Source organism: Gasterosteus aculeatus, chromosome 21 (assembly GCF_964276395.1).
Source record: "Gasterosteus aculeatus chromosome 21, fGasAcu3.hap1.1, whole genome shotgun sequence".
NCBI classification, from domain to species: domain Eukaryota; kingdom Metazoa; phylum Chordata; class Actinopteri; order Perciformes; family Gasterosteidae; genus Gasterosteus; species Gasterosteus aculeatus.
In genome coordinates this window covers 13550250-13578034 of record NC_135708.1, presented here as the reverse complement: position 1 = coordinate 13578034, position 27785 = coordinate 13550250, and the positions used below count along the sequence as shown (strand labels likewise).

Sequence of the window (27785 nt, the reverse complement as noted above, 5' to 3'; positions counted from 1 at the left end):
AGCTCAATTTCTCCCCCCTCGCTGCTTTTTTCCACCTAATTTCGCTCCACGCTGTAAACCAGCTGCAGCTTCCAGCTCACGTTACTGTGATACCGTCCTGAATGTTTTACAGAGTTTCCGATCAGTAACCAGATAGCCGGCCCTGACATTGGGTATCAGCACCAGCAGCAGCACACGGCATCGTTTCTGACTCCTCACAGCCTCTCAATTTTGGTGCTCACTAGTTAACGGACTGGAGCTTTTAAGATAACCCGCCTTCTTTTTAATAATATCCTCCCCTCATACCCTCCCTTGCCTTTGCTCTGTGTGATTAAGTGTGTGTTTCTGGGGTTGGTCCAGGCTGTGGTTTTGGGTGCATGTGAGTACCACCAGAGTGCGTGCCCTCCCTGCCAGCAACAATCACCTAGAAGGCCTCGGGCTCTTTTTTATTTCTGTCTGTGTTGCAGTTTCCTCTTTCAATTACTGAAGTCTCTTGCGCACTGCTGGCATGAAGTTAGCTCATCCTCAAAGCCTGCAAGCTGGGTTTGTGCCAGACTTTGAATTAAAAAACTTTTCTGATGGTTTCCAGTGGGGGTTGGGGGGGGTTTCGCCTTACAAAAACAATATAAATACTTCCATCTCGTCTCTCATCCCCTCCGGATGGTCTTATCTCGTGTCTGTTGCTCTCCAGGCCAAGAGAAGCCAGCGGAGCAGGAGAGCACGGAGACCAAGGCCCCGGAGACCATAAACCGCTACGGGAGCATCAACTCCCTGGACTCCACGGCCTCGTCCGGCATCGGCAGCTACAGCACCCAGATGTCCGGCACAGACAACCCTGAGCAGTTTGAGGTCCTCAAACAGCAAAAGGAGATCATTGAGCAAGGCATCGACCTGTAAATTGAATTACGCACTCCTTTTTTTTTTTTCTCCATTTAATCCTGTTGTTTCTGTGATACTGCATTGGCTGCAGCACGCTGTTTTGTCTACACAGGTTCAACAAGAAACCAAAGAGAGGGATCCAGTACCTTCAAGAGCAAGGCATGCTGGGTACAACCCCAGAGGATCTGGCTCAGTTCTTGCACCAGGAAGAGAGGCTTGATTCGGTAAGTCATTGGCAGCTTGGTTTGTTCATGAATTCATTTCAGTATTCAAAAGAAACATCATTCATATCAACGTTCTTCCCAGACTCCACCTTTTTCTGCCGATTCGAGGGCTTTTGTCTCAGGAGTTGTGAAGCCGGCCTGCACTTACCTTAAGTCACATAGGACAGCTGGTTTAACACCAGGATCTGTTATTGCTTTGTTTTGGGCGTCTTCTTCAGGGAAATAAGCAGCAAAAATGCCTCGTTCATCAGCCAGCCAAACCACACAGAAGCCAAGCAATAATCCTAAAGCCCGTCTACCAGCGGCGTGAATGTTAACTCTTAACGAGGAGCACGCACTCGCTCCAGGGTGTCCGTGTGCAGCGGTAATCAGCGTTAAAGAGCGCTCATAACGGCCCTCGGTGGTGCCACAGCAGCGCCAAACCAAATGCTAACAATATTTATCTAATCCTCGCTAACTGGACTGTGCTGCTATTGGATCTGGGCTTCTTAAAACTAGAAAGTACAGTAGGTGAAAAGCAGGAAAACCAGTTTCTCTTTTTCACCGTTCTAGTCTATTTTCTTTGTCTCTAATGACGAGAGAAATGTTAGATGAAGAGCACCGTGCAGTTCTACTAAGTGTCAATTGTTTTAATGCTCATGCTAGATTGCTCTACGTTAAAATAAAGTCTTCCCTTCTTTGCTCTCCCAGACTCAGGTGGGAGAATTCCTCGGAGATAACGATCGTTTCAATAAAGAGGTGATGTACGCATACGTGGACCAGATGGACTTCCAAGGCAAAGACTTTGTCTCCGCACTGAGGACGTTCCTGGAGGGCTTTCGGCTGCCCGGAGAGGCCCAGAAGATCGACCGGCTCATGGAGAAGTTTGCAGCGAGATATCTTGAATGCAATCAGGGGTGGGTTTACGCGGGAATAGCAGAATTTGATTCGACGTCCCCTCCACATAAGATGCCGCTGTTAACATACTTTGTCTGTACTCCACCCTCCTCTTCCCTTCCGTCTCTCAGACAAACCCTCTTTGCCAGTGCTGATACGGCGTACGTCCTTGCCTACTCCATCATTATGTTGACGACAGACCTTCACAGTCCACAGGTAAGCTGTCCACCTCTGGCAAATGTCCCTTGACAGCCGTCAGTCCGTCGGATACCGGGCGGGGCATAAATTGACGGGATTGCGCGAGCACCTCTTGACCCCGTGTCCTTGCTCTCGTCCACAAAAGGTGAAGAATAAAATGACAAAAGAGCAATACATCAAAATGAACCGCGGCATCAACGACAGCAAAGACCTACCCGAGGAATATCTCTCGGCCATCTACGACGAGATCGCCGGAAAGAAGATCGCCATGAAGGAGACGAAAGAGCTCACCATGAAATCCAGCAAGCAGAGTGAGTCTCGCCGCTTTGGGCCGTGTCTTCAAGATGTAATCAATCCTAAGACTCCCTTTTGTTGCCACAATGGTTTCAAATGAGACGCGGGGAGAAATAAATTCCAAGAACCCATTCAATGGAAGAGTTTTATGCAGCTTATAATTACAATCGGGCGAGAAGTGGCCTTTTGTCTCTCGATAGTTCGGGCACCGAGCCTCTTGAACGAAGAGCCGCGCGTGTGACTGTGTGTAATTGTGTGTTCCTGCTCAGGTGTGGCCAGCGAGAAGCAGAGGCGTCTGCTCTACAACGTGGAGATGGAGCAAATGGCGAAGACGGCCAAAGCTCTGATGGAGGCCGTCAGCCACGTCCAAGCTCCCTTCACCAGCGCCACACACCTGGAGCACGTCAGGCCCATGTTCAAGGTAGCAGGCGCAAACACTCTGGCACACAAAGGCCCGACGCGCGCGTTCACGACACGCACATTGTAAACCCGCGTGCCTCTCGCCCCCCCCCGCTCCTCAGCTGGCGTGGACACCGTTCCTGGCGGCCTTCAGCGTGGGTCTACAGGACTGCGATGACACGGAGGTGGCCTCGCTGTGTCTGGAGGGCATCCGTTGCGCCATCAGGATAGCGTGCATCTTCTGCATACAGGTAGGCGCGGTCTTCCACTCGCTGCGTCTCGTACCCCGGGCAGTGTTCTGACGCTCCGCCTTCTCCCTTGGTCTCAGTTGGAGAGGGACGCGTACGTGCAGGCCTTGGCGAGGTTCACCCTGCTGACCGCCAGCTCTGGCATCTCCGAAATGAAGCAGAAGAACATCGACACCATCAAGACCCTCATCACTGTGGCCCACACCGACGGCAACTACCTCGGCAACTCTTGGCACGAGGTTGGCTCCTCCGACAGCGGCGGCCGTCTGTTTGTTGGGTTTTGTGGCTGTTTTGCAGCAAGCGGTTTGAGTTTGGCCGTCGGCTCTTAACCCGACGTAATCCATTCTTCCCTTTTTTATTTTTTTTAGATTACCAAGTGCATCAGTCAGCTGGAGCTGGCTCAGCTGATCGGCACAGGAGTGAAGGCGCGCTACATCTCAGGGACGGTGAGGAGCAAAGAGGGGTTCATTACGAGTACCAAGGAGCAGAGCAACGACGAGTACCTCGGCCTAGGTCAGCATCGACACACACACACACACACACACACACACTCTGTAGAGCGAGGCCAGTGCTCAGAGTTGATTAAGAAGTACACTCAGTTCTGGACGGTAAACAAAGCTTTGTGCGTTGCTGTGTAGTCGGGGGGACGGTGGACCGCAAGCAGATCGCCAGCATTCAGGAGTCCATCGGAGAGACCAGCTCTCAGAGCGTGGTGGTGGCTGTGGACAGGTACCGTAGTCACTGGGATACAAAATACTGTATTAGTGCCCTGCCACAGTAAGTCCCAGTGGAACCAAGAGAGTTGTTATTATCTTTCTTTTTCAGACGTTGTTCTCATCCCTTTTTGTTTTTTGTCATTAATGCAAATCTTTCCATGCGATGTCTTTTTTTTTAAAATAATAACAATCACCGATTTCTCTGCTTTAGGATATTCACCGGTTCCACCAGACTGGATGGTAACGCAATAGGTGAGTCCAGCTCATGTAGCTACACACTGTTGCTCTTATTGCTCCAAGGACATGAGCATTTCTTGCATATTTTGATAGTCGCGCCTCACTTGTCACGCACAAAGCAACTTCTCCCTGCTCACTGCCAAACATCGTCTTTCTGTTCGCCAGTGGATTTTGTGCGCTGGCTGTGTGCCGTGTCCATGGATGAGCTGGCCTCGCCCACACACCCACGCATGTTCAGCCTGCAGAAGATAGTTGAGATCTCTTACTACAACATGGGCCGCATCAGGCTGCAGTGGTCCAGGATCTGGGAGGTCATCGGAGACCACTTCAACAAGGTGGGTGTGGATTGGTTACCGCGGGGACGGAAATTGTGAAAACATAGTGAAACTAAGAATCATCTGCTTGGCCCAAAATTATGAGGATTAACTTCCTCACCTGTGAAGTAAGCAACAAACAACTATTTATATTCTCTTCTACCTTCTGTTTTTCTTACAAAAAGCTGATTTCAGTCACTGATGGACAGGTTGTTGCCCTTAACAGCTTTCTGCTAGTTTGTTGTTGAGGGACATACGCCTCATTGAGGCTCTGCTACTGGGTTTAGAGTGTGTAACATCAAACACTCAACGTGGTCATTCATTATGTTGGGAAGTGGATTTAAAAAAAAAAAAAATCCTGCTGGAGGGTGAGGCGCTTAAGGAGGGAGATCTTTCTGAAATATATACGTTTTCGCTCCTTGTAGGTCGGCTGCAATTCCAATGAAGATGTGGCCATTTTCGCGGTGGACTCTCTCAGGCAACTGTCCATGAAGTTTCTGGAGAAGGGGGAGCTGGCTAACTTCAGATTCCAGAAAGACTTTCTCCGACCTTTTGAGCACATCATGAAAAAGAACAGGTAAAGTCCGCCCGCCTTTCTAGTCGTTTCTATTTCTGGGCCGCAGACTCACACACAACCTCTGTGGCAGCTCTCTGCCTCGTCTGCTTTTCCTTCTCTTTCTTGCCCTGTCTCTGTTCACATGTAGTGAATGACCCACTTCAGTCTCTTTGGATGAACCTTTCATTGAATTCATGTAACGCCTCCCCGCCGCCCCTCCCTCGCCTCCTCCTTGCTCGGTCCAATTCAGTCTTGGAAGGAGTTTGAATAGCCGTCAGTGATGAATGAGTTAGATTTGGCGGCGTTAATTGTCTGCGTGCAGGGCGAGCCGTTTCATTCACGTGAAAGAGGAGCAGCGGCGGCGTAAATATAAATCCTTGCGCGGACCGAACAGGCTGAGCGCTTCAACAGAGATGAGATGGAGGGCAGCCAAGGAGACCCTGCAGCACAGCGTGTCCATTAGACACATGCATGCTTCTCTTTCTGAGTGTGTCTGCGTGTGTGTGTGTGTGTGTGTGTGTCTGCGTGTGTGTGCGTGTGCGTGCGTGCGGTAATGGTAAGCTGAGCCAGAGCTCTTCTCTCATTCATTACTAGTGAATTGTTGGAAACGCTCTTCACTATGGCAACAAAAAAAAATCTGTCTGGTTACGTCTAGAGGTTTCAAAGATGATTGACGTCAACGGAGAGATGATTTTTTTTTTACAATCCTCTTTACAATCCGCTCATGTTGCCTCTGTATTTCCGTTCCAGGTCCCCCACCATCAGAGACATGGTGGTGCGCTGTATAGCTCAGATGGTTAACTCCCAGGCAGCGAACATCCGCTCGGGCTGGAAGAACATCTTCTCTGTCTTCCACCTGGCGGCTTCTGACCAGGACGAGAGCATTGTGGAGCTGGCCTTCCAGACCACCGGCCATATCGTCAGTAAGTCCAGCACACACACACACACACACACACACACACAGACAGGCACCTGGGAGGGTAATTGCTTCAATAGCATCGTTCCTAACTTATTTTAGGAATAAACTGATTCAGCCTTTTTCTCCCTCTACTCGTCTCCCAGCGAATGTATTTGAGAAACACTTTGCGGCCACAATCGACTCCTTCCAGGACGCCGTCAAGTGTCTGTCCGAGTTTGCCTGCAACGCCTCCTTCCCGGACACCAGCATGGAAGCCATCCGCCTCATCCGGCACTGCGCCAAATACGTCTCGGAGAGGCCACAGGTCAATGAAGTATACTGCTCCATACTGAGTGGGTTATTCCTCACTGTACCTGTAACTGTACTGTAGCGTACAGCTTTTGCTCACTACTATATTCATTTGCTCATCCATAACATCATAGAGGGGGGGATGTGTGTATCAGGGAGGCATAAGAGCGAGCGATCCTACAGTATGTATGCGAACGTGTGTATTTGATATTTAACTTAAGAGGGTTAATTGTTCGGCTCAAGACTGTGAACACGGCTGGTATTTCTCTTCCAGGCCTTCAAAGACTACACCAGCGATGACATGAATGTAGCGCCTGAGGACCGTGTGTGGGTGCGGGGGTGGTTCCCCATCCTCTTCGAGCTCTCCTGCATCATCAACAGGTGTAAGCTGGATGTCAGGACCAGGTGGGCGGGATCATCTTTAACCTCTTATCAGCATAAAGCTGAATATATATAAATATATCGGCTATTACATCAAGGAAAGGACCAATGTGTGCGTGTGCATTTCCCAGGGGGCTGACGGTGATGTTTGAAGTGATGAAGACATACGGGCACACCTTTGAGAAGCACTGGTGGCAAGACCTTTTCAGAATAGTCTTCAGGATCTTCGACAACATGAAGCTGCCGGAGCAACAGACCGAGGTGCACGACTTTTTTAGGCCAAATGTCTCGTCTTCAGCATGTGTGTTGTAGCTTTTGTTAGGGGCGTGTTGGAGGTCTCACTGAGGTTGTGTTGTCTCTCAGAAAGCGGAGTGGATGACCACCACCTGCAACCATGCACTTTACGCCATCTCTGATGTGTTCACCCAATACTTTGAGTCCCTCAACGACGTCCTGCTGGATGATATTCTGGCTCAGCTCTACTGGTGTGTGCAGCAAGGTGAGCACACGGCGACTCATTGCCCCCCCCCCTGCTGTATTCATCCTTTGAGTGGACAGCGTCAGGGTCAAGAGAGTCCTCTTCGTCTTCAAGCCATAACAGTCTACGGAGGTCAAAATACCCAAGAGGCATTAGCCATGACCGGCGCTTGGCTGAAGGGGCAGAACTTGCTTCTGAAGTACTTCATCAATACGGCTCCACCGCTTAAGATAAACAGTCATGTCAGGTTTTTTTTTTTCCCTCTTTCTCCTCCTCTGTGTGTCTGTAGACAATGAGCAGCTCGCTCGTTCAGGCACCAACTGTCTAGAGAATGTTGTAATCCTGAATGGAGAGAAGTTCTCCCTGGAGACCTGGGACAAGACATGCAACTGCATGCTGGACATCTTCAAGACCACCATCCCACACGCGTAAGCTCCTCCACTGAGGTCACGAAGCGCATCTAATTGATGCGAGAGAACATGCAAATGAAGCTGCCGTGATATTCATTGTAAACGGGGACATTAGGTGTCAAATGTAAACCACACATTGGGTATTTGTAGGAAACCAATTAACGAAGACCGGATCAAATGAGACTCACTGAAAGTTGATAGATTTTTGTCATTCTGTTCAAGAATGAATGTGATTTACTGGGTAAACTGTTTTTTGTTTTTTTTAGGCTGTTGACATGGAGACCAGCAGGAGCAGAGGGAGAACACGTGACAGCACCGAGCCTCTCAGACAAACCGCTGGTAAGGACAACAAGTATTTATCCATTCTTTTTTCCGTTGCGTATCTCGCTGAGCTTTTCCCTGCTTGGAAACCAGCGTTTGCCACACAGCTTTACTTTATACATAATTAATATACCTTCACTGTGTTTGTATAGTTCAGTGTGTGTACATATGTAAAGTGCGCCTTACAGTAACTGCCCACTTCTCTCTCTCTCTCTCTCTCTCTCTCTCCCAGGACTCCATTTCCCAGATGGATATTCAGACCCGCCATGACGACCAGCACTCCATCAGCAGCGGCGATCGGGTCGCCGCGGACAACCGTCGGCAGAGTCAGTACAGCTCAGCCTCAGGCATGTGTGAGGACGGCTCCCGCAGCAGGACCCCGATGAGTAAGCCCATCGTTTTACTCGCAGACCGGCCGCTGGCGTTTTCACCGGTAAATATTCTGATTGAAGTCCCCCCCCCTCCTCTCTATGTTCCACAGAGGCCCAGGAGCAGCGCTTATTCACAGCTTTGCTGATAAAGTGCGTCGTGCAGCTTGAGCTCATCCAGACGATCGACAACATTGTGTTTTTTCCGGCCACAAGCAAGAAGGAAGACGCCGAGAACTTTGCTTCCGCCCAGGTACAAAGCGTGAGACTCCACATCAGTTTGCGCGCGACTGAAGGCAGCAACGAGCTGACTCGCGTTTTCTGCCTTCTTTTGAAGCGGGACGCCTCGTGTGCAGTCGACGTCCCGGCGGAGACCCAGGCCCAAGGCATGTACCGCTACCTGACCTCAGAGCAGCTCTTCAAGCTGCTGGACTGCCTGCTGGAGTCGCACGGCTTCGCCAAGGCCTTCAACTCCAACAACGAGCAGCGGACCTTACTGTGGAAAGCAGGTAGGGCGGCAAATGAGCGCCGCGATTAGCGCTTTGCATCGGGCCGAGTCGCTTCTGAGTTGTGGCTGTGAATGTAAATGTAAGTGTGTGTGTGTGTGTGTGTGTGTGTGTGTGTGTGTGTGTGTGTGTGTGTGTGTGTGTGTGTGTGTGTGTGTGTGTGTGTGTGTGTGTGTGTGTGTGTGTGTGTGTGTGTGTGTGTGTGTGTGTGTGTGTGTGTGTGTGTGTGCTTTCAAGGTTTCAAAGGGAAGTCGAAGCCCAACTTGCTGAAGCAGGAGACCAGCAGCCTGGCGTGCGGCCTGCGCATCCTGTTTCGTATGTACACAGACGAGAGCCGGCGGGACGCCTGGGAGGAGGTCCAGAGACGGCTGCTCGAGTAAGAGACAAACACCAGTCAGTCAGTTGTGGTGGGCGATGATGAGGATCACACCTACTCCTTTACCTCAAATTATGTTTCGGGTTCCAAAAGCTCAATCTGAGAATAGTTGATGTGCCTACATCATTTTAAGGTCGCGGTTAGTAGTGATTGGAAGTGATCCCTCCTGTACGGTGCCTCAATTGGCACATTATCCCCAAATCTGTTACCAAAATATCTGTAAAATATCAATGTCGACTCATCCGTTTGCTCCATGTCTGAGTCTGATTATATGCATAGTTTTTTTTAAGGACTATTTTACAAGTTCACTGCCTCCAATGTGGGAATAAAGAAATCCCGCTTTTTTTGGGCACAGATGTCCAGTCAGTTACTCGTGGCAAAAGCTCAGTCCGTGCACAGCTCTGCAGTTGTCTGTAACTGATGCCACGCGCTGTAAAGATCCAAAGGAATCGGGGCACACACACACACACACTCTCTGATGTTTCATTGTTCAGTCAGCACTGCTGTCATCGCTGCTTCTTTGTACGGCATCTCTCAAAGAGGCTTTAGCTGCTTCCTCTCCCGGCCTCGCCCACGAATTGATGATGATATCGAGATGAAGTATTCATTGTCTGTCGGTCTCCTACTTGCATTCATTATTAGAGAGAAGAGGAACAAGAGGAGAGGATGGATGGATGGATGGGGGACTAAGTTGCTCAGAAATCATATTTTATGGAGACGTTGATGTGTGTCATCATGATTGTATTTAATTATTATTCTCACCTTCTAAAACTTACCTCATCCGGTCATCCAGAAGCAACACAGCTAGGCTCTCGCGCGCACACACAGACACACACACAGTCCCTTGTTTACCGGAGTTTATTGGTGCAAAGGAGGCGAGTGGTTGCGTAGTTTTTCTCAAGTTTAAATTGGGGCATTTTCATGTGATGAGCAAAGCAGGGAAGCAGATACTTCCTCGCTTAAGTAACAGCCTGTCTGGTTTCATGAAATCCAGTATTCCTTTGTGTTTATTGTTCTCCCGGAGTGGTCCTATACATTTCTGAGATGTGTCTGTCCCGTGTTGCAGTGTGTGCAGTGGGGCTGTAGCGTACTTCTTGGCTCTGACCTCAGAGAGCCACAGAGAGGCCTGGACCAACCTGCTGCTGCTCTTCCTCACCAAGGTGCTGAAGATCAGTGACGAGAGGGTAAGGACCCCGAAACACCTGATGACGCCTTCCCTGGCACACGCCAGATCCTTTTAAAATAGGTCTGATGTCCAGAAATAACAGATGGGACCGTTTGTATTGGAGTGAAATACGAGCTATTTTCAAATCCTCATCCACTTTAAAAGCTTGTTGCATTTGGTAACTTGTTTGCACTGACTTAAATAAGTGGTTTAACAGCCAAACAGAAAAGAAAAGCCATTGTTACAGACATTGAATAGTACGTTTATTCCGCCTAAAAAGCAATGCTGCTTGTCAACTACAAATAGCTGCTTTAGTCTTTGCAGCCCTCATAGACACGTGTGTCTCACTCTCTCCGTCTCCTTCCACAGTTCAAGGTGCATGCGTCCCGGTACTACCCTCTTCTGTGTGAGATCATGCAGTTCGACCTGATCCCCGAGCTGCGGGCGGTCCTCAGAAAGTTCTACCTGCGCATCGGCCTCGTGTTTCACATCGCGCGGCTGCCAGAACCAGAACCTCAGCCGGCACCCAGCGAGCAGAAGGCAGAGCCGGAGGTCGGGGACGAGGCCGAGTGACGGCACGCCACAAACGCCTCCCCCCTCCTCTTCCTCCCCTCCCTCCAACACTGAGCCCTGCTGAGGCCTCCGACCTCGGATCCGCCTCCCCCCTTCAGGGGCCCTCCGCAGGGTTCACGCCCGACCCGTCGGCTATCCGCCACCACCCACCCTGCACCCTGTCACCGCACACCCGTTCACAGACGGCCCCCCGACATGGAGCTCCGTCACGATGACGGGCAGCAATTGGCGTGCAGAAGGTGTAGCGATGCCTCCGTCGGATAAGACTACTGATTAACAACCGACAGTTAACCATCTCTCTGATCCGCTCAGAAGGAATCTATTTCAAAAGATGTGTGCTTCTTACTGTATATTTAAAAAGTAAAGCGTGAATGGATGGAAGAACATGCAGGAGGACGTGTTTGGTAACTATGAAATGGGACGTTTGTCCCACATTGATAGTAATGGTCTTTCTGTCTGCACCGCAGATGGCTTACGTTAGTACTGGTAGCGTCTGGGATGAAACTAGTTGTACAGATCTGCCGCAGTGTAAAATAATCTTATAACACTAGATTTTGTTTATTTTTCTTTATCTTTTTTTCCCTCCTCTGGATTTGCTGCACTTGATCTCTTTTTTTTGAATGCACTGGAGATTTTACTTTTGTGATAATTTATTTGACTCCACCATCTCCCGCAGATTGTCCTCTACCGTACGATTTGTAATTGAACATGAAGGGTTAAATTATTTCATTTTATATGTTCTTAGGTTTTTATCGGAGATAGATAATAACTGGGCTTCTGAAACTGGAAGATAAGAGAGCAACCTGATGCTAGCTGCTTTTGAGTCACTAGTTTGTTTTCATGTTTAAGTTTAATTTTCACTCTTGTGTACAAAATCAAAAGTTAATAATATATTTAATGTTTTTTTCTTTTTGTCTGCGGGAAATTAATATGTATAGAGAAAATGACAAATGTTAGCTGTGCTTTAAGTATGAATGGGATGCATTCCTGCTTATGGATGTAGAAAACAAAATGTATATGAGACAGCAATGTAAAGTTTTCTATGTTGCAAAAAGGATTATGTACAACTTTCTGTACGACACATCATCTGGCATTCTAATCAGGTTCTAGGTCAATAAAGTTTTTGAACTTGGTTGAATTGAAATGCTTAATCACTGACTTCTAAATAATTCCAACTGTTAGTTTTCTCAATGATCAGCCAGGAAAACCTTAACATTACACCAAAATAACTACGTTAACACATACATGTATTTACAGAACTTTTACAGCAAAACTTTTATTGCAGGTTAAAAAGTGCATTTTTCACGCTGAGTGAAACCATCTGTTTAGTGTACGATGGTTCTTCTCTAAACTAACTGACATTAATATTCTTAGTCAGACTGGAAATGTGCATTTAAAGCTGCGCAATGTAACACACACACACACAAATAACATGTCGGTCAGCAGAAGGCGATTCCTGCGCTGCACGGCAACAATGTTCAAACAGCCAACCCGAGGAGAAGGAGAGCTGTGAGGCGCGGTGCGTCAGCCAGGATGGAGCATCATCCATCACGCTGTTTTCTCTCTCCGTGCAGCCGCGGCGCGCTTTACGGTATCCGACGTGCCGGCCGTAGCCAGGCCTCTGTGGCAACCGTCTCCATGGAGACACGCCTCTCCCGGGCTGAACACAGAGACAAGTCATCCAATTCATTATCAGGCGGCCCCTCTGGAGAGTACAGGGTTAATCACACGTTTTTATTCAGGCAATCAAAAGCAAATCATGCATAAAATTCATCAATTATATATTTTTTTGTTTTACGTTTTAAATTTTTTCATGAAAAAGCAAAACGTGTGTCAAATCTGGCAAAAAGTCTTTCTGTGGACTTTAACTTGCTGGACTGGTTATGCTTTGTTATAGTAGCATCCAACATATATAAACACTCAAGTATTCACCGGTGTCTTTTGTGCTGACGGGACGCTTGTCTTGGGCCCTCACGTTGGATCCAAGGTGCAAACCAGTCACCGGTGGGTTGATCCGGTCCCACTGATCCGTGGTTTCTGACACCTGTACAAAAGGGATCACAGGGAAGAGAATGACATTTAGATGGATTTAATGATTTAAAGAGGAGAACACTACTGCCTCTTGAGTAAAACCAAATCAAAGAAAAAAAGAAGAGCTTCACTGCTGAGCACCATACATCATAGTCATGTCTCCTTGGCGAGGTTGTGCTCTCCGGTCGCTCCGCTGGGGGCTGATGGTGTAGCGACTCTTCCAGTGCATCTCCACTGTAAATACCTAACAAAGCCATTCACGTTATACACACAAAACCCTCTTCTTGACAGAGATTACAGTTCTAGAAACTTTTTCCTGGAGAGGGCTTGGATCTTCAAAAATGTATTTTTCTGGACCAGACAATGTCTCTACTGCCCCCATTCCCAAAAGCTGTCACTGTGCTACCTCCACTCTACAGCTGGCAGGTGCCCCTTGCACCCAGAGGAGGCATGAGCTGCCATGTGTCACAATTAGCCTGGCACAGAGACACAGAGCTCAATCATCCTGGCGCAGGGGCTGTTGTAGTGTGGCATTGTGAGGCCGTATGTAGCTGATTTCCGCAGCCACGACACCTTTTGTGAAAAACCGTCTGCAGCCTCAGAAAAAAGCAAAAGTCCCAAAGCGTATTGTGTGCGCCACTGAAAACACTTCCTTCATACTAGCGAAAAAGGAACGGGGACAGTCTTAACAAGCAGATTATGTTTAGTCAAGCTTACCAATCAAAGTGGTCTCAGATGGCAATATGGAGTCTCTATGGAAGTATGCAGGTGTGTTCCTCTGAGAGAAAAAAAAAACATGGGCGGGCAACAATTAACTTTACAATGTGCAAGCTGTACTCGACCGCCACGATGAAGTGCATCTTATTCATGCGATGAACTCCCACAGAAGGATAGTGGCTCAGCTGATGAACACTCACAGAAGGATAGTGGCTCAGTTGCTGTTTCACAGAGTCTGTCGGGAAACAACAGAAGGACGAGTGAAAGAGCACAACAGGAGGTATTTGAGCATGTGTGTGTGCCCACTTACCGTGCTTTTCCTCTCTCTTCATCAGCCTGATTTTCCGTTCCTGCTCACGAAGAAGTGCCTGCTGTTGGATGTCCAGACTCTGTTCGCCAACGGCAGGGTCGGGGTACATGTGACGGACTCCCTCACGAGAAGCTGTGTCTGACAAACAATAGATGGGTATCGTCCCGTGTTTTTCCTGCAGGAGCACGTGGCTTTCTTCTACTGATGCAGCAATAACACGTGACATGGTGATAACATAGAAATAATAATTGAAAATGAAAGCTACACGCCGTCAAAAAGGGCGATGGACCTGACGCCTGGGGCAATGGACCTGGTGCCTGGGGCAATGGACTTGGGGCCTGGGGCAATAGCCCTGGGGCCTGAGGCCAAAAAAAAGACGAAAGAATAGAATGGTGGGTGTGGCATTTGACGGCTCAGGCCCTAATAATGTTTCATTATTTTTTGTTTGAGCAATTTTTAATTGCTCCCTCCTCTCCATCCACTCTCTGAAACAACAACTTGTCAGTGACTCAGCAGATGCGCAGGCTGGATAGATTCTTCACAGTGTAGCGCATCCTGTTTGAGCGTACAGAACGGGTCTGATGCAGCTTTCAGATGGTTTGCATAAATCCAACATTTATATCAAGAAGGTGGACAGATAATTTGGTCGATGCGTCACAAACTACCGTTTCTCGCTATCGAAAATGTGTGTTTTAAAAGCTGGAGCTCTGAGTGTCTTTCAGGCTCCTGCATTAACTGGGAACCAATCCAAAGCCATTTCCTTGGGCGCTTGTATTACATTCTCTCTGTTTATGCCGCCCAACTGCCTGTCACTGATGGACGCCTCCCATGATGAATGAGATAAACTGATAATCAACCAGCAACCACTGTGAAAAGTTGGACTGCAGTAGTGTGCATGGTAAGTCATCTTCGTGAAGTCATGCCTCATGACCTTTGGATTGCATTGAATAACAATAAGTGAAGCCAGTGTCCAATCAGTCATTAACTCTGTATTTAAGCTGGTTAAACTCCCTGATATCTTCTATGCCTGATAGCAAATTAACACCTGCAGCACCGGGGAAGGGATTCCTGGTTGGTGGCTGGACAGTCTGCTTGAGCATTGATTCAAAGGTCCCTCTGGGTCGGCCTGTGGGTCTGAGCAAAGGAGGGAAAGCACACGTTTAACAAACAAAACACTAATGCCTCTCTGAAAAATAGTGCCACGTGGGCTGAGGCCTTCAGAAAAGAAAATGTCCACTTGGGATAATATTGTTGTGGTACCGCAGTAAAGAGTCCCTGAAACCAATAGGAATGGAGGTTAGAAGATGGCCACTTTGACCCGGGTCACCTTTCATTAACTCGGAACAGGAGAGAGTCTCCCTGAATACCAATAGAAATAAATCAAGCCATTTAACAAGGCTGAATTACCATTGTGGTCTTTTTTTAGCCCGGTAGAAATGAACAAAATGCTGTTAATTCTGGGCACGGCATGGCACACAAATTACCCCCTGTTGTCCCGGGCTGTGATACCTGTTGGGCGGGGGGTACCGAGTCTCCTGAAGATCTGTCTGGCCTAGTTGAACCTCCAGTTGCCTCTGCTCATTTCTCAGATAGTTACGGATGGTTGACAGCTCTCTGATCACGTCCTTCTGACCATCTGAAATTGATTAAGTGGCAGTTTATGATTGTTGGCAAGGAGGGGGGTGGGTGGGGGGGCACAGATAAGTAGTCTTACCCAACTGTGAGATTTTCTCAGGGACTGCTGGAGAATGTGGTGTCGACACAGAGCCCTCCTGTGGTGACAAATGTGTGGCCATTTACATCAAAAGAGTCTTGATTTGAAAATATGTGCGTGTGTTTCCTGCGTGACTCACAGTCCTGGAGGTGAGTCGGCTCCCGACAGACGTAGGTCTGGACGATACGAGCTGCGTCCGCTTCCTCTGCAGGGTCGGGATGGGAGGGGAGGTCTCTCTCCGCTGAGTTAACGAGCCGAGTCACAGATGTTAAATAAAAGCGAAAGCTGCAATCACCACGGTCTTTTCAGGGTTACTGTACCTCGTGACTCCACCGCGCCTTTTTCTCCTCTCTGTCCCCGACGTTCTCGGGTGGCTTCTTCTCGATCTCTTCTTCCTGTCTCACGCTCTGTTCCTGCTCCTGGTGTTGTTGCTTATGCTCATGGAGCACCGCAGGTTTGGTTTTCTGCCAGAGAGAAAAGACATTTGTTTTTTGGAAGGCCAGCCCAGTGTGAGGAGGAATGTCAGAGGTGTTCGTCATCAAAGAGGAACTCACTTTGATAATCTCTTCCTTTCTTTGCTCCTCGTCATATCGTTGCTGTATGCGAGCCCTTTGGTCCGCCAGCATCTTATCTTCTTTCTCCTCCTTGATCCTCAGACGTTCCTTCTCCTCCCTCTGCCTTTGCTTGTTATCCTCTATCTGTTGATAACAACAAGTTCTATTTTAATCTAGTCTTTTATTTGAAAAACTTTGGTAAAAAGTAGGAGGGGCATCCGAGCAGTTACCTGCGTGGACTGAAGGTTGCGGCACAGGACCTACCTGTTGTTTCAGGTCCTCGTTTAATTGCTCTCGCTGATCACTGAACCCTAGAACGACGTCAGAGCCGGACTGTGATCCATCTATAGAGGAGAGCAATGTGTGAATGTGCACACGTACAAATCCCCGGCACACTCAGACACACTGGAAGCCGGGTGCCAGATTGAAGCACAGTGGCTCAAAGAAATTGAACACTACCTGGTAGACGGTGGGAAAGAGGAGCACGGCCTTTGTCTACAGGAGTGTGTCCATTAGTCATCAGAAAGCTTTGTGTGTGTCTGCTTCTCCTGGATACGGGATTCCTACAGGACTCTTCATTGGTTCTGTGCATTTGATTCAAGTCACCTGAGGGCATGGGCACATTTATACACACCTAAAACCAGCCGTATTACTATTTATTTACTTCATCAAACGAGAAAGTGAGACCCAACTTACTGATAAGGTTGCCTTGGCCGTCTTTAATAGAAGCTCCTCCTCCACATCTCCCCCAGGGGTTGTACGCCATCATCTCGGCCTCTATCTTAGCATCATATCGGTGGTTCTCTTCCGTTTCTCTTCTCTTAAGCTCCTGTCTCTCTATGATCTGCACACAAGGCGGGTCGAGATGTTTTAATTTGATTCGCTTGCTGAGACCACTTCAGTGGATCTTTCTACGACACAATTCTTTTCCCACGGGGGAAATGCTAAAAGCACCGGGACCTTTGCTCCTGACGTCGTTAGTGGCATTAGTTATTACATATGAAAGGGTGCTTAAAGCGATTGGGCCCACTGCTCCACCCCCGGCCATCCGATGACAACCTTTAGCTCGAATGAGGTACCTGCTGTCTGAGCGCTTCTTGGTGGCTCAGTGCCTTCTGTCTCCTCCACTGGGAATTGTCCGCAGGAAGCTCTCCAACGGCGTAGGGTGGCACAATGGGCTGGTCAGTCGCTCTGTGGGGCGGAAACACAGTTCTTTTGCATTGAGAGCCCTCTTCTGGAGGAAAATCTAAAAGCCTCATCTACTTATTTAAAAAAAAATCTCACAGAGTGAATTGATTTTCATCATAAAGAATTGTTCCCAAATGTTACATTGTTTTAAAATGTGTTTATCGTGTGGATAAACAAATGGCAAACATTGTGAACTGACTCAGTGTGTCTTTGACGAGGACTGTGGAAATCCCCAAACTGACGCCTCCCCCCGGGCAGAACATCTAATAAAGAAAATGCAAAAATACAAGATGAGGAATGCAAACAGATTGATCAGTTTTGTAAGCTATCTGCTACCACATGTCGGATATATTCGGGTTCCAATATTAAAATATTTGTGGGCTCAGACTTGGGCTGGAATTTGGCTACAAACAAAGAAAATAACTAACCAAACACCCGCTGGGGGAAGTGATATCCATCTGGATCTGCTGCACGCATATCTAATAAACTGTATATCCCCTTAATAATAAAATCAGTTTTGCAGTGGAATGAGATTTATGAAGTCCTCCCAGCCATTTATATAAAGAATAAAGTGGCTCCATAATAAATGGCAATAGTTCTCTACATGGACCTCTGGGAGATTATTTAAATAAAGTCTAACTAACAGATAATGCAAGTCGCCTTATGACTCTGAATCTTTTCCAAAGCATCTTGCATTGTTTTACCTCCAAGCAGACACTGGTTTCCATTTATTTCAATACAATACACAGAGTAAATGAGCCATTACAGTGCTTTTGGGACACAGTGTGTGTCCCATATGTGGAAAAACCACAATAAAAAAGCCCAACAGCCCAAAATGGTTCACAGTAATGCAAAGTATACAAGATGAAATAAGGTGAAGATGGTTGAAATGCTGTACTCTGATTGTAAGGAGGATCCAGATGTAATGGATTGCTGGTCCCATAGTAGTAGTAACCGGCATCACGCGGAGTCCTGTAGTTATTAGTCGAAGGGGGAGGAACACCAGCGGCCCTGAAAAACCCAAATCACAAGAACTCCATTATATTTACAGCAGACATGTGAATTTTTTTTCATGTATGGTAACACAGAGCCACAGTGAGCTACCTCGGCTCGGCCACTTCTCCCGGCCTGTTTGAGAAGTTCCTGCGGCGGCCGTCCTCAAAGTGGTTCATGGTGGGGGCACCTTGTGGCAATCTTGTTCCCAACACGGTCGTCTCTGTGAGCTGACTGAGAGCTGGACTGTAGTCCAGATGAGACATTCCTGGGGCAGCTCTCTGCTCCGTGTCCTCTCGGGAAACACGTCGTCTCCCGCCGTCGTATCGCCGGTTCACAGCCCCCAACTGCTTTAAATCGGTCAGGTGCATCCATCAAAGGAAATGAGGCAACATTTAGCATTGACGTCATCGTCTAGTATGGCGGTAAATAGTTTGTGTATATTGTGCTGTTGAGGCATTTAAACCGTATTTATTTTCTTAAATATATTAAAGTTCAGGGCTGATACATCGGCTGAGATATGTCTGTGTTATAGCGTGATGGAATACAGACATTTATATTGTAAATCGATATACCAGTTTCTCCTGATCTTTTGCTCCATTGGTGGCAATCCCCATCTCAAGGTTCTTCTCCCTGAAAAACAAAAAGGTACAAATCCCACCATCCTTTGTGTTCTGTTGACTGTTCCCAGGATGTGCCAGCTGAAACAAATCTAGAAAATGACCATTCAGTGAAGCAACACTGACCTGATTTTGTTCCTCTGCCGTTCAGAAATTTGTCTCAGCAGATCTTGTTGGTACTGTTCTTTCCTCATCCGAGAGGCTGCCCGGTCTTCTGCTGCTCCTGCGTGAGAACAGAGAGCCATCAACAAACAAGTGCCATCACCCATGCTGCAGATTAAAGTATTGTCAATAAGTAAAGTAAGTCAATAAGAACAGTACTTACCAATCATTAGTCCAGTGGCAAACTTGGCTATATCATCACTGGTAGCAGCTCTGGATCTTGCAGGCGTCCTCATGCTGTCTTGCATTTCACTATAAGATAACAATGTCAGAGTCAGAGTCATCCAATCACTGACAGTCTACGAGGGTGACACACAGCTACCATTTTACACGTCGTACACTGCCTCCTCGTCTTCCTGCAGAGCTATCTGGCCTCAGAGACAGGGAGTGAAGCCCCGTCCTCCAATCAATCCAGCTACTCTCACATATAGCCGGGGTGAGCGATTGTTTGCCAGGGCTCACCCTCCATCAGCGTGCTACACATTATCTGCTAACTGAGGGGCTCCACTTAATTGCATAACGGGAAACAACTAAATGCTACGATGCACTTGAAGTGCTGGAAAGCAGCGGTGAGCTCCACTGCGTTACAGTTACCTTGTGTTGGCTCATTTAATCATGTTCCTGAAAATGTCACGTTGTATCAGGAGGTTATTGGACGTCGAGTTCAGCGCAGAAATACAAATCTCGTTGTTGCATTCAAGCAAAACCGTAGATAGAAAAGTAATCCCGCTCTCTCTGACTTACAACCCCATTCATTGTTGCTCTGGTCATGATCTCCAGGAGCCTCCGCCTTGTTCATGCCCTGAGGAGCTCTGCCATAGAGACCGATAAGGGGAGGGGTATTACACCAGCATACCTGCTATAATGGTGTAAATGTAACAGACACACAGCTCAAAATCATACAACAGGAAGAAAAGGCTACACCTGTCAGCTGTGTGTTCACTGGTTCTCCTCTCGTCTCTTTCGAGGGGGAGTTGGTCTCGTCGCCTGCTGCGCCTCGACTCCGACTCCTCTTTTCTGTCAGTGATGATGATGATTGACTCCTCCTCAGAGGCGTAGTGCTCATTTGGTCTGTGGAGTTGCCAACGCCTTCGCCCCAGAGTCCCTGTGCTTTCTCCTGCGTCAGTCAGGGTGGCAGCATCTCTCCTGGAGGCAGGGCGCTCCCTGGGAGGAAGGATGGTCGGGGTTTGTGCCTTTAGTCAAAATCAGACTCTCCACGAGAGCCCTCCCATTACGGACGGTGTACATGGGTAATGGCAAAACAATCAGTTGCCGTCTGAATCACACCCAGTTACCATTTTGCATCATACACTGCCTCACGCTTTGCCTGCAGAGCTTTTGGTCTCAGAGACAGGGTGCTGAAGGCTCATTCTGCAATCGATACAGCTTCTCTGGTAGAGCAGGGCTGAGTAATTGTTTGTAGCTGGGCCACGGCTCACCCCCTCCATCACTGTTCCACGCGCTAACAGCTTACTGAGCGTGGCTCAACTAAACGGCACAAACGGCGACAATGAACGGCAACGGCATGCAGGGGAGCAATTATTGAATAAGAATGATCAAAACCGATCTTGCGTTGGCCTCGATTATTTTAACATTTGAGCAAATGTACGGGACTTTCCAAGAGGAAAGCTACGTGCGTTACAAACCTCATTGGCTCCTCATCGGAGCTGTGAGGCTCTTTTGGTCTGTTGAGATGCCGGCGCCTTTGTCTCCGACGCCCTGGGCCCCAAGTCCCGGAGCTTTCTCCATGATCCGCTGGCTCAGTCAGACTGGCAGCATCTCTCCTGGATGCAGGGCGCTCCCTGGGAGGAGATTTGTTTGTAGCTCGCACCGGTCCGGGCTGGAAATGAAAAAGAAAATGAAACATTGGAGTCATTTACCATGATGCTTTAAACGTTTTAAAAAACAGCAAAAAAACCGGACCACGTGAAAAAGCAGAATTAAATCATTTTTAACGTTTAATTATTGTTCACATTACCTTCGAAGTGACGGGAGCGTTTCCCCTCTTGAACGCTTCAATTTCAGCCTTTTCTTGTAGGAATAGATTGTATTCTCTACGTCTTTCTTCTCTTAGTTTTTCCTATGGAAGAAGCACAATCAGAGTCACGTGTCTGAACAACCATCTAATTTAAACAGGGCACCGGCTAAATATATATCCAATGCTATGTTTAAATCGGACTTATTAACAGCAATATCATCTGCAACCCAGTCCCCCTTTTTTTACTTTCAGGCTATAAAAGCTGGTCCACGTACTCATGATCTCTCTCCTTGCTGATGCAGACACCCTCTCAGCATGCTTGTTGTTTGGCACCTTTAACACCTCCACAGTAAACTTGACACTGTGACAATGGCTATTATACCCACTCCATTGTTAATTTATTTAAATTAGGTTTGGTTTCAGAATAACCTGTCATAGATTCCTCTTTTGTCACATTCAGAGCGGCAGTTTGCGACACCTGAACTATTTGTATCATAGATACAATGCTGCATTATGTATTAGGCCGGGATGTCAGAGAGCAACATTTGTTCCCACTTCATCGTTGCATTATCAGGGAATTACTTCTGGATTTCAAGATACTGTCAAATGGTTATTATTACCAACTAAGGTGGAACCTAAATGTACAATCCACTGCTGGCTGTCACCGTATCCATTATGCCACTCTGCATAAGCTTTAACAGGTCAGGAGCCACTTGTAAACAAAAACAGTTGCCATGAGACACAAAGTACTGATCAACAATTCAGTGCTTTGAAGTATCATTCACTTTGTGTTGCATTTTATGTCATGAAAGGTAGTGAAGCCCCGCTTTTGATGATTATGGAGAGCTACCGGTTTCTTGTGATGCCTTACTTAGGGACACATAAACAGAAATACACACAAACATATATTTTCTCACTTAAGCAGCCAACTAGGCACATAATAACACACAGACGCACCTGAACCGATATCTTCTCGTCGATAGGGAGGGAGACACCGTGGGTTTGGGTTGGAGGTTCACCAGCTTTCAGATCCTTTATCTGGAGACAGAACGTGGAACCACGGGACAGGACGGCTACTCAGCAAAATGCAACAATGATCACTTTTCTAAATCCATCGTCAGACCTTGGCAGCATGATGTTCGTAGTCCAGCTGAAGCTCCTGCTGAAGTTTCTTCTTCTTCCTTTCATAGTCAGTGCCCAGCAGCAAGCAAAAACCTAAACCTGGAAGGCATCAAATATATAGCACGAAGTGTACGACACGAAGCTGTTCTCAAAGGGTGTAATCTGTTCCGTGTGAGAGACTTGCACGCTACCTGTGTCTGGGTGTGTGGGTATCGTGTGTGCTGCTGATGCTGGGGGCATATTCACACCTCGCTGGTTTTATTACCAACCCTCGACTGTTGAAAGACGATAACGCTTGGTGTCAAAAACGTTCCGTATATTTGCTCTTTAAAGCAACGCTTTAATCACCAGAGCATTAATATTTCACATACCCCGACTTGAGTGATAGATCTTCGGCTGTTTCCTCTTCACGCTCCTCGAAAAACGTCGCGCGTCCATTAAGTTAATTACCATGTGAACGTTAAATCCGAGCTCGACTATAAACCTGCGCTCTGTCTTTTAATAAGTCATACAGAATTCTACTATGCAGAAGTATTTCTTCATATTCATATTCAATCGGCCTTCACGGACCGAAAAGAGACACATTCTCTCCTATATTGGTTGTCTGAAGGTCGCAAAGCATCATGTTGTTGCTATAGGCAACCATGAAACAGACGGGGGAGGCTAATAAGTAAGCTAGCTAGCACGACATCCACCACAAGGAAAATACATTGTTATTTTTAATGCTATCTGTCCTTGAGTTCTTCTGTATTGGTTTTAGAAACCAAAGCAGAATGTCAGTGTACTTACTTGTTAACCTTACCAACAAACATTATCAAACTTTCCGCAACATGGCACCGACTAGCGTTACGCTAGCCTTACTTTTCGCTTCGCCTATGGACTTTATGTAAATAATTTGGTTTTATCATGACATCAGCTGTATTTTAGTCGGCTTGTCAAACACGGTAGGTATAACTTTTAGTACAGTGTCAGAGATATGAAAGTAAACTCTTCATGAGATCTGCCATTATAAAAAACACCGCTAGATGTCAGTGAGTCCTCGACAGTTATTTGTGTCTCTTGCTGGGACTAAACCATGTATTCTGGCAGAGGGGTGACTGTACTTTAATATGATTGATAAATAGGTTGAATAGCTTGAGTTGGATATATATTGTTGTACACATAGTTAACCATAAGTGTTACAAAATATGGTGTATTATACAAATCATATCAACGTCATATGTGTGTGACATTATGACAAACCAGCCTGCGATAACACATTGGTTTATTGGTATGACCCACTGTCATGGCTCCCTGACCAAGTGGACGTTAGGGATCAAACTGTTGGAGAAATATAACATTTATTCACATACTTAAGCAGAAATTTGTGTTTTTTAACGACTCCGTGTTTGTTTTGCTTGGACAATTCGCCATGGCCGGGACCAGCACGGCTCAGAAGACCTGGGAGCTATCCAACAGCATGCAGGAAGTTCAAAGCATAGACGAAATCTACAAATACGACAAAAAGCAACAACAAGAAATCCTCGCAGCGAAGCCATGGACAAAGGAGTAAGCACAAAACAGCATCGTGATATCCAGTCGAGGGGGCTCATTAAGCTAAACGTGCGATGTCGTGAGTTGTATCACCTTGATAGCTTGGCTACAAACTAGCATCGGCTTATTTGTCAACAGCGATGCGGCTAGCGTGAACCGCGTGGAGTGTTTACATGGAATCCACTCCTCGACACTTCCTCCAAATATATAAACATACACCTGTGTTTAATTATGCGTGGATCTTCTTCTCCATAGTCATCACTACTTCAAGTACTGCAAGATCTCCGCCTTGGCCCTGTTGAAGATGGTGATGCATGCGAGGTCCGGGGGGAACCTGGAGGTGATGGGCCTCATGCTGGGGAAGGTGGACGGTGAAACCATGATCATCATGGACAGCTTCGCCCTGCCCGTGGAGGGCACCGAGACCCGGGTCAACGCCCAGGCGGCAGCATACGAGTACATGGCGGCCTACATCGAAAACGCCAAGCAGGTCGGACACGGGCTTTTCATTTAAAGGGCATCGGGGGGACTTTTGTGATGTTGATCACAGAGAAAACTCTTAATACACACTTTTCAGTTACATCAGGCCAGAATACTTTCAGTTTCACCGTATGATTGAAGTTTAATTCTAAATATCAGATCAAATCGTTTTTCTACAGCTCCTGTTGTGACAGCCTTTGGTTCATAATCATCAGTTGTATTACGCTGCTAAAGGCACTGTTATATAATGCAATAAAGAGGAATACTACAAGTAAGGTTGAAATTTGTTTTAAAAAGATTTTAGCACTAATTGACGACCTCGATCCGTTGGGGAGATTATTTCTAAGTGTATTGAAACAATGAAACATTCCTCTTTGGTTATTTTATCTCAATAGATAGTTAAATGTATAAACCATATCATCATTTATACGCCCTAAACATGAACCCACGTCTCTTTATCATCCCTCAGGTTGGCCGGCTGGAGAATGCGATCGGCTGGTACCACAGTCACCCCGGCTATGGCTGCTGGCTGTCTGGCATAGATGTCAGCACCCAGATGCTCAACCAGCAGTTCCAGGAGCCTTTTGTGGCCGTTGTGGTAAGACTCCAGAAATAGTTCCCCCTACGCCCCCCCACCTTTTTATTTTTTTTTCCAAACCAAATGCTTTGCTGTGATCTCCAATTGCACCACATGATCCATGGGAAGCCAAACCATTTTTTTTTTTCAAACTATGACCAAACAAGTTAATGCGTGTGTAACAGAGAAGGGGGGGGGGGGGGGGGGGGTGATATTGATGTATTAGTTGTAGGTTTTAAATGTAGTACTGATGAATATCATGCTATTTCAACCATATCTGCCTTTTCCACTTCATTTGGTCTGGCGGTGCTTTAATGCCATGGGCGTCTTATTATTAAGTGAGCATTTTCAGCACACTGGCAGCCACGGTGAAAGGCTCCTGGTGGTCGGATTTGAGTGGTCCCCGGAGGTCTGTGTGACCCCTGACTATGTTTTCCTGTTCTACTGTATCTTGATTCTAACAGATCGACCCCACTCGGACGATTTCCGCAGGGAAAGTCAACCTCGGCGCCTTCAGGACCTACCCAAAGGTAAGGCAAAGACTTTATACCGCCGCAGTTCTCCTAGGACTGTAATTCTAATGGTCCTAAAAATAATTAGCCATTTAGGATTGAGTTGCATGTTTGTTTTTGCTCAAGAACGTGTCTTTCTTTCATTGCTGTACATTGTTTTTTTTGTTTTTAAAGTCATGAACTTTTAATTGCCTGTATGTGCCTCATTGCTTGAGTCCTTATTTACGTAATGATGACCTGGTACAGAAAAAGTGTTTAGTTTGTTGCTAATTGTCAGCATTTCCTCTTTGCATTTCCAGGGTTACAAACCTCCTGACGAGGGACCCTCAGAGTACCAAACAATCCCCCTGAACAAGATTGAAGACTTTGGTGTTCACTGTAAACAGTGAGTATTGATGTATATTACCTTGTTTAAGATAAAAGTTCTTCCAACATACATCATGTAAATTATATTTTCTAAATTGATTGCATCGTATAGTGTAATCTGCACTTGTACCTCATGTTGTGCCTTGGGTTGTTTCATTTAGGTATTACGCCTTGGAGGTAACTTACTTTAAGTCCTCTCTTGATCGAAAGCTCCTGGAACTCCTTTGGAACAAATATTGGGTCAATACCTTAAGTTCCTCAAGTCTCCTCACGGTAAGTAAATCCCTGCTAATTGTTTGACATTTTGATTTATGGTTGATTATTAAACTATAACTCATTGGGACATTCGGTCACCCGCTTGTGATGTCATGATTAATTGCCGCTTGGTGGCTAAGAGTTGCTGTTTATTCATTTTAGTAATGCGCTTAATTTACACTTTTTAACATGAGAGATAAATATTAAAGTTGGACCCAGCTCCAGCGCTATAGACGCTTGTTTATCACGGACTCCTCTGCAACCCCCCCTACTCCACCTGACAAGTATTATTCTAAAGATTGCAATCCCACTCATGTGAATTCCCATTGTGCGCGCAGTCAGTCTGTTCCCAGCCTGACTAAACGGTCTAAATAGGCAGCGGGCTTATCCAAACAGCAAGCGCTCTGGCATTCTGGATGGAGATGAATTGACGAGATGTCAAGGACGAGCTGCTCCTTGGCTGATGGGCTTTGTCAGTTGCTACACTGTCGCCCTAGTCAGGGGCCCCCCGTGTCATTGTGTTTTTAATGACCTTTTCCACTCAAAACACGGCCTCACCTTAAGCAAACTTTTGCCGACCGGCTCCTTTTCACTCGCCACAAAACGAAAAAATGTTCCTACAGCTCGTCCAACTGATTTGTTGCTTTTTCTTTCACGTGAAATCTGTTTCTCCACATTTTCTTCCATTTTTTTGTTTGTTGGCAAATCGTGCATGAATGATTTGGTCTGTTTGTGTTTGTTGGACGGCCAGAACTCGGACTACACCACTGGCCAGGTGTTTGACCTGTCGGAGAAGCTGGAGCAGTCGGAGGCCCAGCTGGGCCGAGGCAGCTTCATGCTCGGGTTGGACACGCACGACAGGAAGTCTGAGGACAAACTGGCCAAAGCGACACGAGATAGGTGAATCTTTTTCTCACTTTATATATTTATATATATATATATATATATATATATATATATATATATATATATATATATATATATATATATACACATTTTGGGAATGTGATTTCTGTGTTTCAATTAGCTTGCCGTATATTCTGGACCTGAGAAAGATAATTACTTTATTATGATGCAATATTTAGTATCTGCCAACTTGTTGATAATGGATTTTTTTTCCTTATATTATGCTAACAATATAAAGGACAGTTTTATATTTTTCATGTTTCAATTTTAATTCATTGATTAATTAATAAGTTAGTTTTCCAAGGAGACAATTATCTTATTTTCTGACCAACTGTCCAAAACCCAAAGAGATTATTGGTATAAAATAAAATTCAAGAAACTCAAAATAGCAACAAATTAATTTTCAATTGATTAAGAATTAAACTCATTTCTTGATTGTAGTATATTGAGAATGTTTTTTTCAAGTAGTGTTATTCCAAACGGAACAAGAAAAAGTTAAACATATGGCATTTGTTTCCTTTTTTATAATAATGGATTAATTAAATATATTTAATTCAAACTAACCTGAAGGGTCATCTAAATCTGATACACAATATACAGACATAGTACTACAAATAACTGCAAACAACGTCCTCACTCGTTATTGCCTGTGATGGTCAACTGATACCAGTGTAAATGTTAAATAACTGTATGTGCTGTTTGTTTTGCTGCGGTAATTTAACTAATCACCATTTTCATTATGGTTTCTTCTAGCTGCAAGACAACCATAGAGGCAATTCATGGCCTGATGTCTCAGGTCATTAAGGACAAGCTCTTCAATCAAATCAACACGTCTGGCAATTGAACCTGAACTACGTGCTGATTTGGATTTAACCTGAAAGTGTTTTCTTGTGCGTGTCCAGCACTTATTGGTGTATTGCTTATGTTTAACTTCTAAGGGGAGAATCTTGGGGGTGCTTTTTTTTTTTAAAGTTAAATTTCTTATTTTGTCCTAGAAACAGTTTGGGATTATAGTCAAAAATAAAAAATTGCATCTGCTGTCTGCGGGTATTTCATACACAA

At 46.3% G+C, this 27785-nt stretch overlaps 3 protein-coding genes across 13 annotated transcripts in view; 2 read left to right on the top strand and 1 right to left on the bottom strand.

Annotated features, from left to right (window-relative positions):
- arfgef1 (ADP-ribosylation factor guanine nucleotide-exchange factor 1 (brefeldin A-inhibited)) overlaps nucleotides 1-11843 on the top strand; it is a 35119-nt gene extending 23276 nt beyond the window's left edge. For all 3 annotated transcript variants that reach the window (XM_078095842.1, XM_078095844.1, XM_078095843.1), the window contains 26 exons: nucleotides 671-872; nucleotides 971-1082; nucleotides 1773-1978; nucleotides 2090-2174; nucleotides 2302-2467; nucleotides 2720-2871; nucleotides 2972-3100; nucleotides 3178-3336; nucleotides 3466-3610; nucleotides 3736-3826; nucleotides 4025-4065; nucleotides 4216-4385; nucleotides 4790-4941; nucleotides 5671-5843; nucleotides 5983-6143; nucleotides 6402-6532; nucleotides 6640-6769; nucleotides 6872-7007; nucleotides 7276-7414; nucleotides 7663-7735; nucleotides 7950-8103; nucleotides 8199-8338; nucleotides 8423-8594; nucleotides 8829-8967; nucleotides 10034-10151; nucleotides 10502-11843. In XM_078095842.1, coding sequence (XP_077951968.1) covers nucleotides 671-872; nucleotides 971-1082; nucleotides 1773-1978; nucleotides 2090-2174; nucleotides 2302-2467; nucleotides 2720-2871; nucleotides 2972-3100; nucleotides 3178-3336; nucleotides 3466-3610; nucleotides 3736-3826; nucleotides 4025-4065; nucleotides 4216-4385; nucleotides 4790-4941; nucleotides 5671-5843; nucleotides 5983-6143; nucleotides 6402-6532; nucleotides 6640-6769; nucleotides 6872-7007; nucleotides 7276-7414; nucleotides 7663-7735; nucleotides 7950-8103; nucleotides 8199-8338; nucleotides 8423-8594; nucleotides 8829-8967; nucleotides 10034-10151; nucleotides 10502-10705 — 3680 coding nt within the window. In that variant the 3' untranslated portion in view covers nucleotides 10706-11843. The remainder of the gene's footprint in view (nucleotides 1-670; nucleotides 873-970; nucleotides 1083-1772; nucleotides 1979-2089; nucleotides 2175-2301; nucleotides 2468-2719; nucleotides 2872-2971; nucleotides 3101-3177; nucleotides 3337-3465; nucleotides 3611-3735; nucleotides 3827-4024; nucleotides 4066-4215; nucleotides 4386-4789; nucleotides 4942-5670; nucleotides 5844-5982; nucleotides 6144-6401; nucleotides 6533-6639; nucleotides 6770-6871; nucleotides 7008-7275; nucleotides 7415-7662; nucleotides 7736-7949; nucleotides 8104-8198; nucleotides 8339-8422; nucleotides 8595-8828; nucleotides 8968-10033; nucleotides 10152-10501) is intronic.
- A 108-nt stretch (nucleotides 11844-11951) lies between these two features.
- Nucleotides 11952-23179, bottom strand: cspp1a (centrosome and spindle pole associated protein 1a). 9 transcript variants are annotated; one of them, XM_040167552.2, is made up of 29 exons: nucleotides 22466-23179; nucleotides 22286-22369; nucleotides 22096-22193; nucleotides 21930-22010; nucleotides 20973-21074; nucleotides 20641-20834; nucleotides 19919-20158; nucleotides 19158-19246; nucleotides 18959-19055; nucleotides 18788-18845; nucleotides 18324-18562; nucleotides 18118-18230; nucleotides 17419-17482; nucleotides 17111-17222; nucleotides 16728-16875; nucleotides 16491-16637; nucleotides 16296-16375; nucleotides 16032-16175; nucleotides 15798-15941; nucleotides 15617-15718; nucleotides 15478-15535; nucleotides 15273-15399; nucleotides 14809-14897; nucleotides 13764-13901; nucleotides 13654-13688; nucleotides 13454-13514; nucleotides 12883-12980; nucleotides 12638-12749; nucleotides 11952-12410 (listed from the first exon to the last, which is right to left on the bottom strand). In XM_040167552.2, the coding sequence occupies exons 2-29, from the start codon at nucleotides 22332-22334 to the stop codon at nucleotides 12292-12294; spliced, it is 3138 nt and encodes a 1045-aa protein (XP_040023486.2). In that variant the 5' UTR covers nucleotides 22335-22369; nucleotides 22466-23179; the 3' UTR covers nucleotides 11952-12291. The 9 variants fall into 9 exon arrangements, with proteins under 9 accessions (XP_040023486.2, XP_077951977.1, XP_077951976.1 ...); XM_078095851.1 differs by having other exon boundaries at nucleotides 11952-12365; XM_078095850.1 differs by having other exon boundaries at nucleotides 14818-14897.
- cops5 (COP9 signalosome subunit 5) lies at nucleotides 23045-27761 on the top strand. The gene is made up of 8 exons (XM_040167572.2): nucleotides 23045-23642; nucleotides 23883-24117; nucleotides 24577-24705; nucleotides 25149-25214; nucleotides 25496-25581; nucleotides 25724-25835; nucleotides 26569-26717; nucleotides 27477-27761. Exons 1-8 carry the CDS (start codon nucleotides 23506-23508, stop codon nucleotides 27565-27567), a joined length of 1005 nt encoding a protein of 334 aa, XP_040023506.1. The 5' UTR covers nucleotides 23045-23505; the 3' UTR covers nucleotides 27568-27761.
- Nucleotides 27762-27785: the final 24 nt, after the last annotated feature.

Bases quoted from the DNA above. Each gene is read 5' to 3' on its own strand.
- cspp1a (XM_078095845.1), bottom strand. From the start codon at position 22,334: ATGCCCCCAGCATCAGCAGCACACACGATACCCACACACCCAGACACA. The intron at 18,846-18,958 runs GTCAGTGTTGCT...TTTGTTTTTCAG, and splicing joins CGGCAGAGGAACAAAATCAG to GGAGAAGAACCTTGAGATGG. The intron at 16,876-17,110 runs GTACCTCATTCG...CCTTGTGTGCAG, and splicing joins AAGAAGCGCTCAGACAGCAG to ATCATAGAGAGACAGGAGCT.
- cops5 (XM_040167572.2), top strand. From the start codon at position 23,506: ATGGCCGGGACCAGCACGGCTCAGAAGACCTGGGAGCTATCCAACAGC. The intron at 23,643-23,882 runs GTAAGCACAAAA...TCTTCTCCATAG, and splicing joins GCGAAGCCATGGACAAAGGA to TCATCACTACTTCAAGTACT. The intron at 26,718-27,476 runs GTGAATCTTTTT...GGTTTCTTCTAG, and splicing joins GCCAAAGCGACACGAGATAG to CTGCAAGACAACCATAGAGG.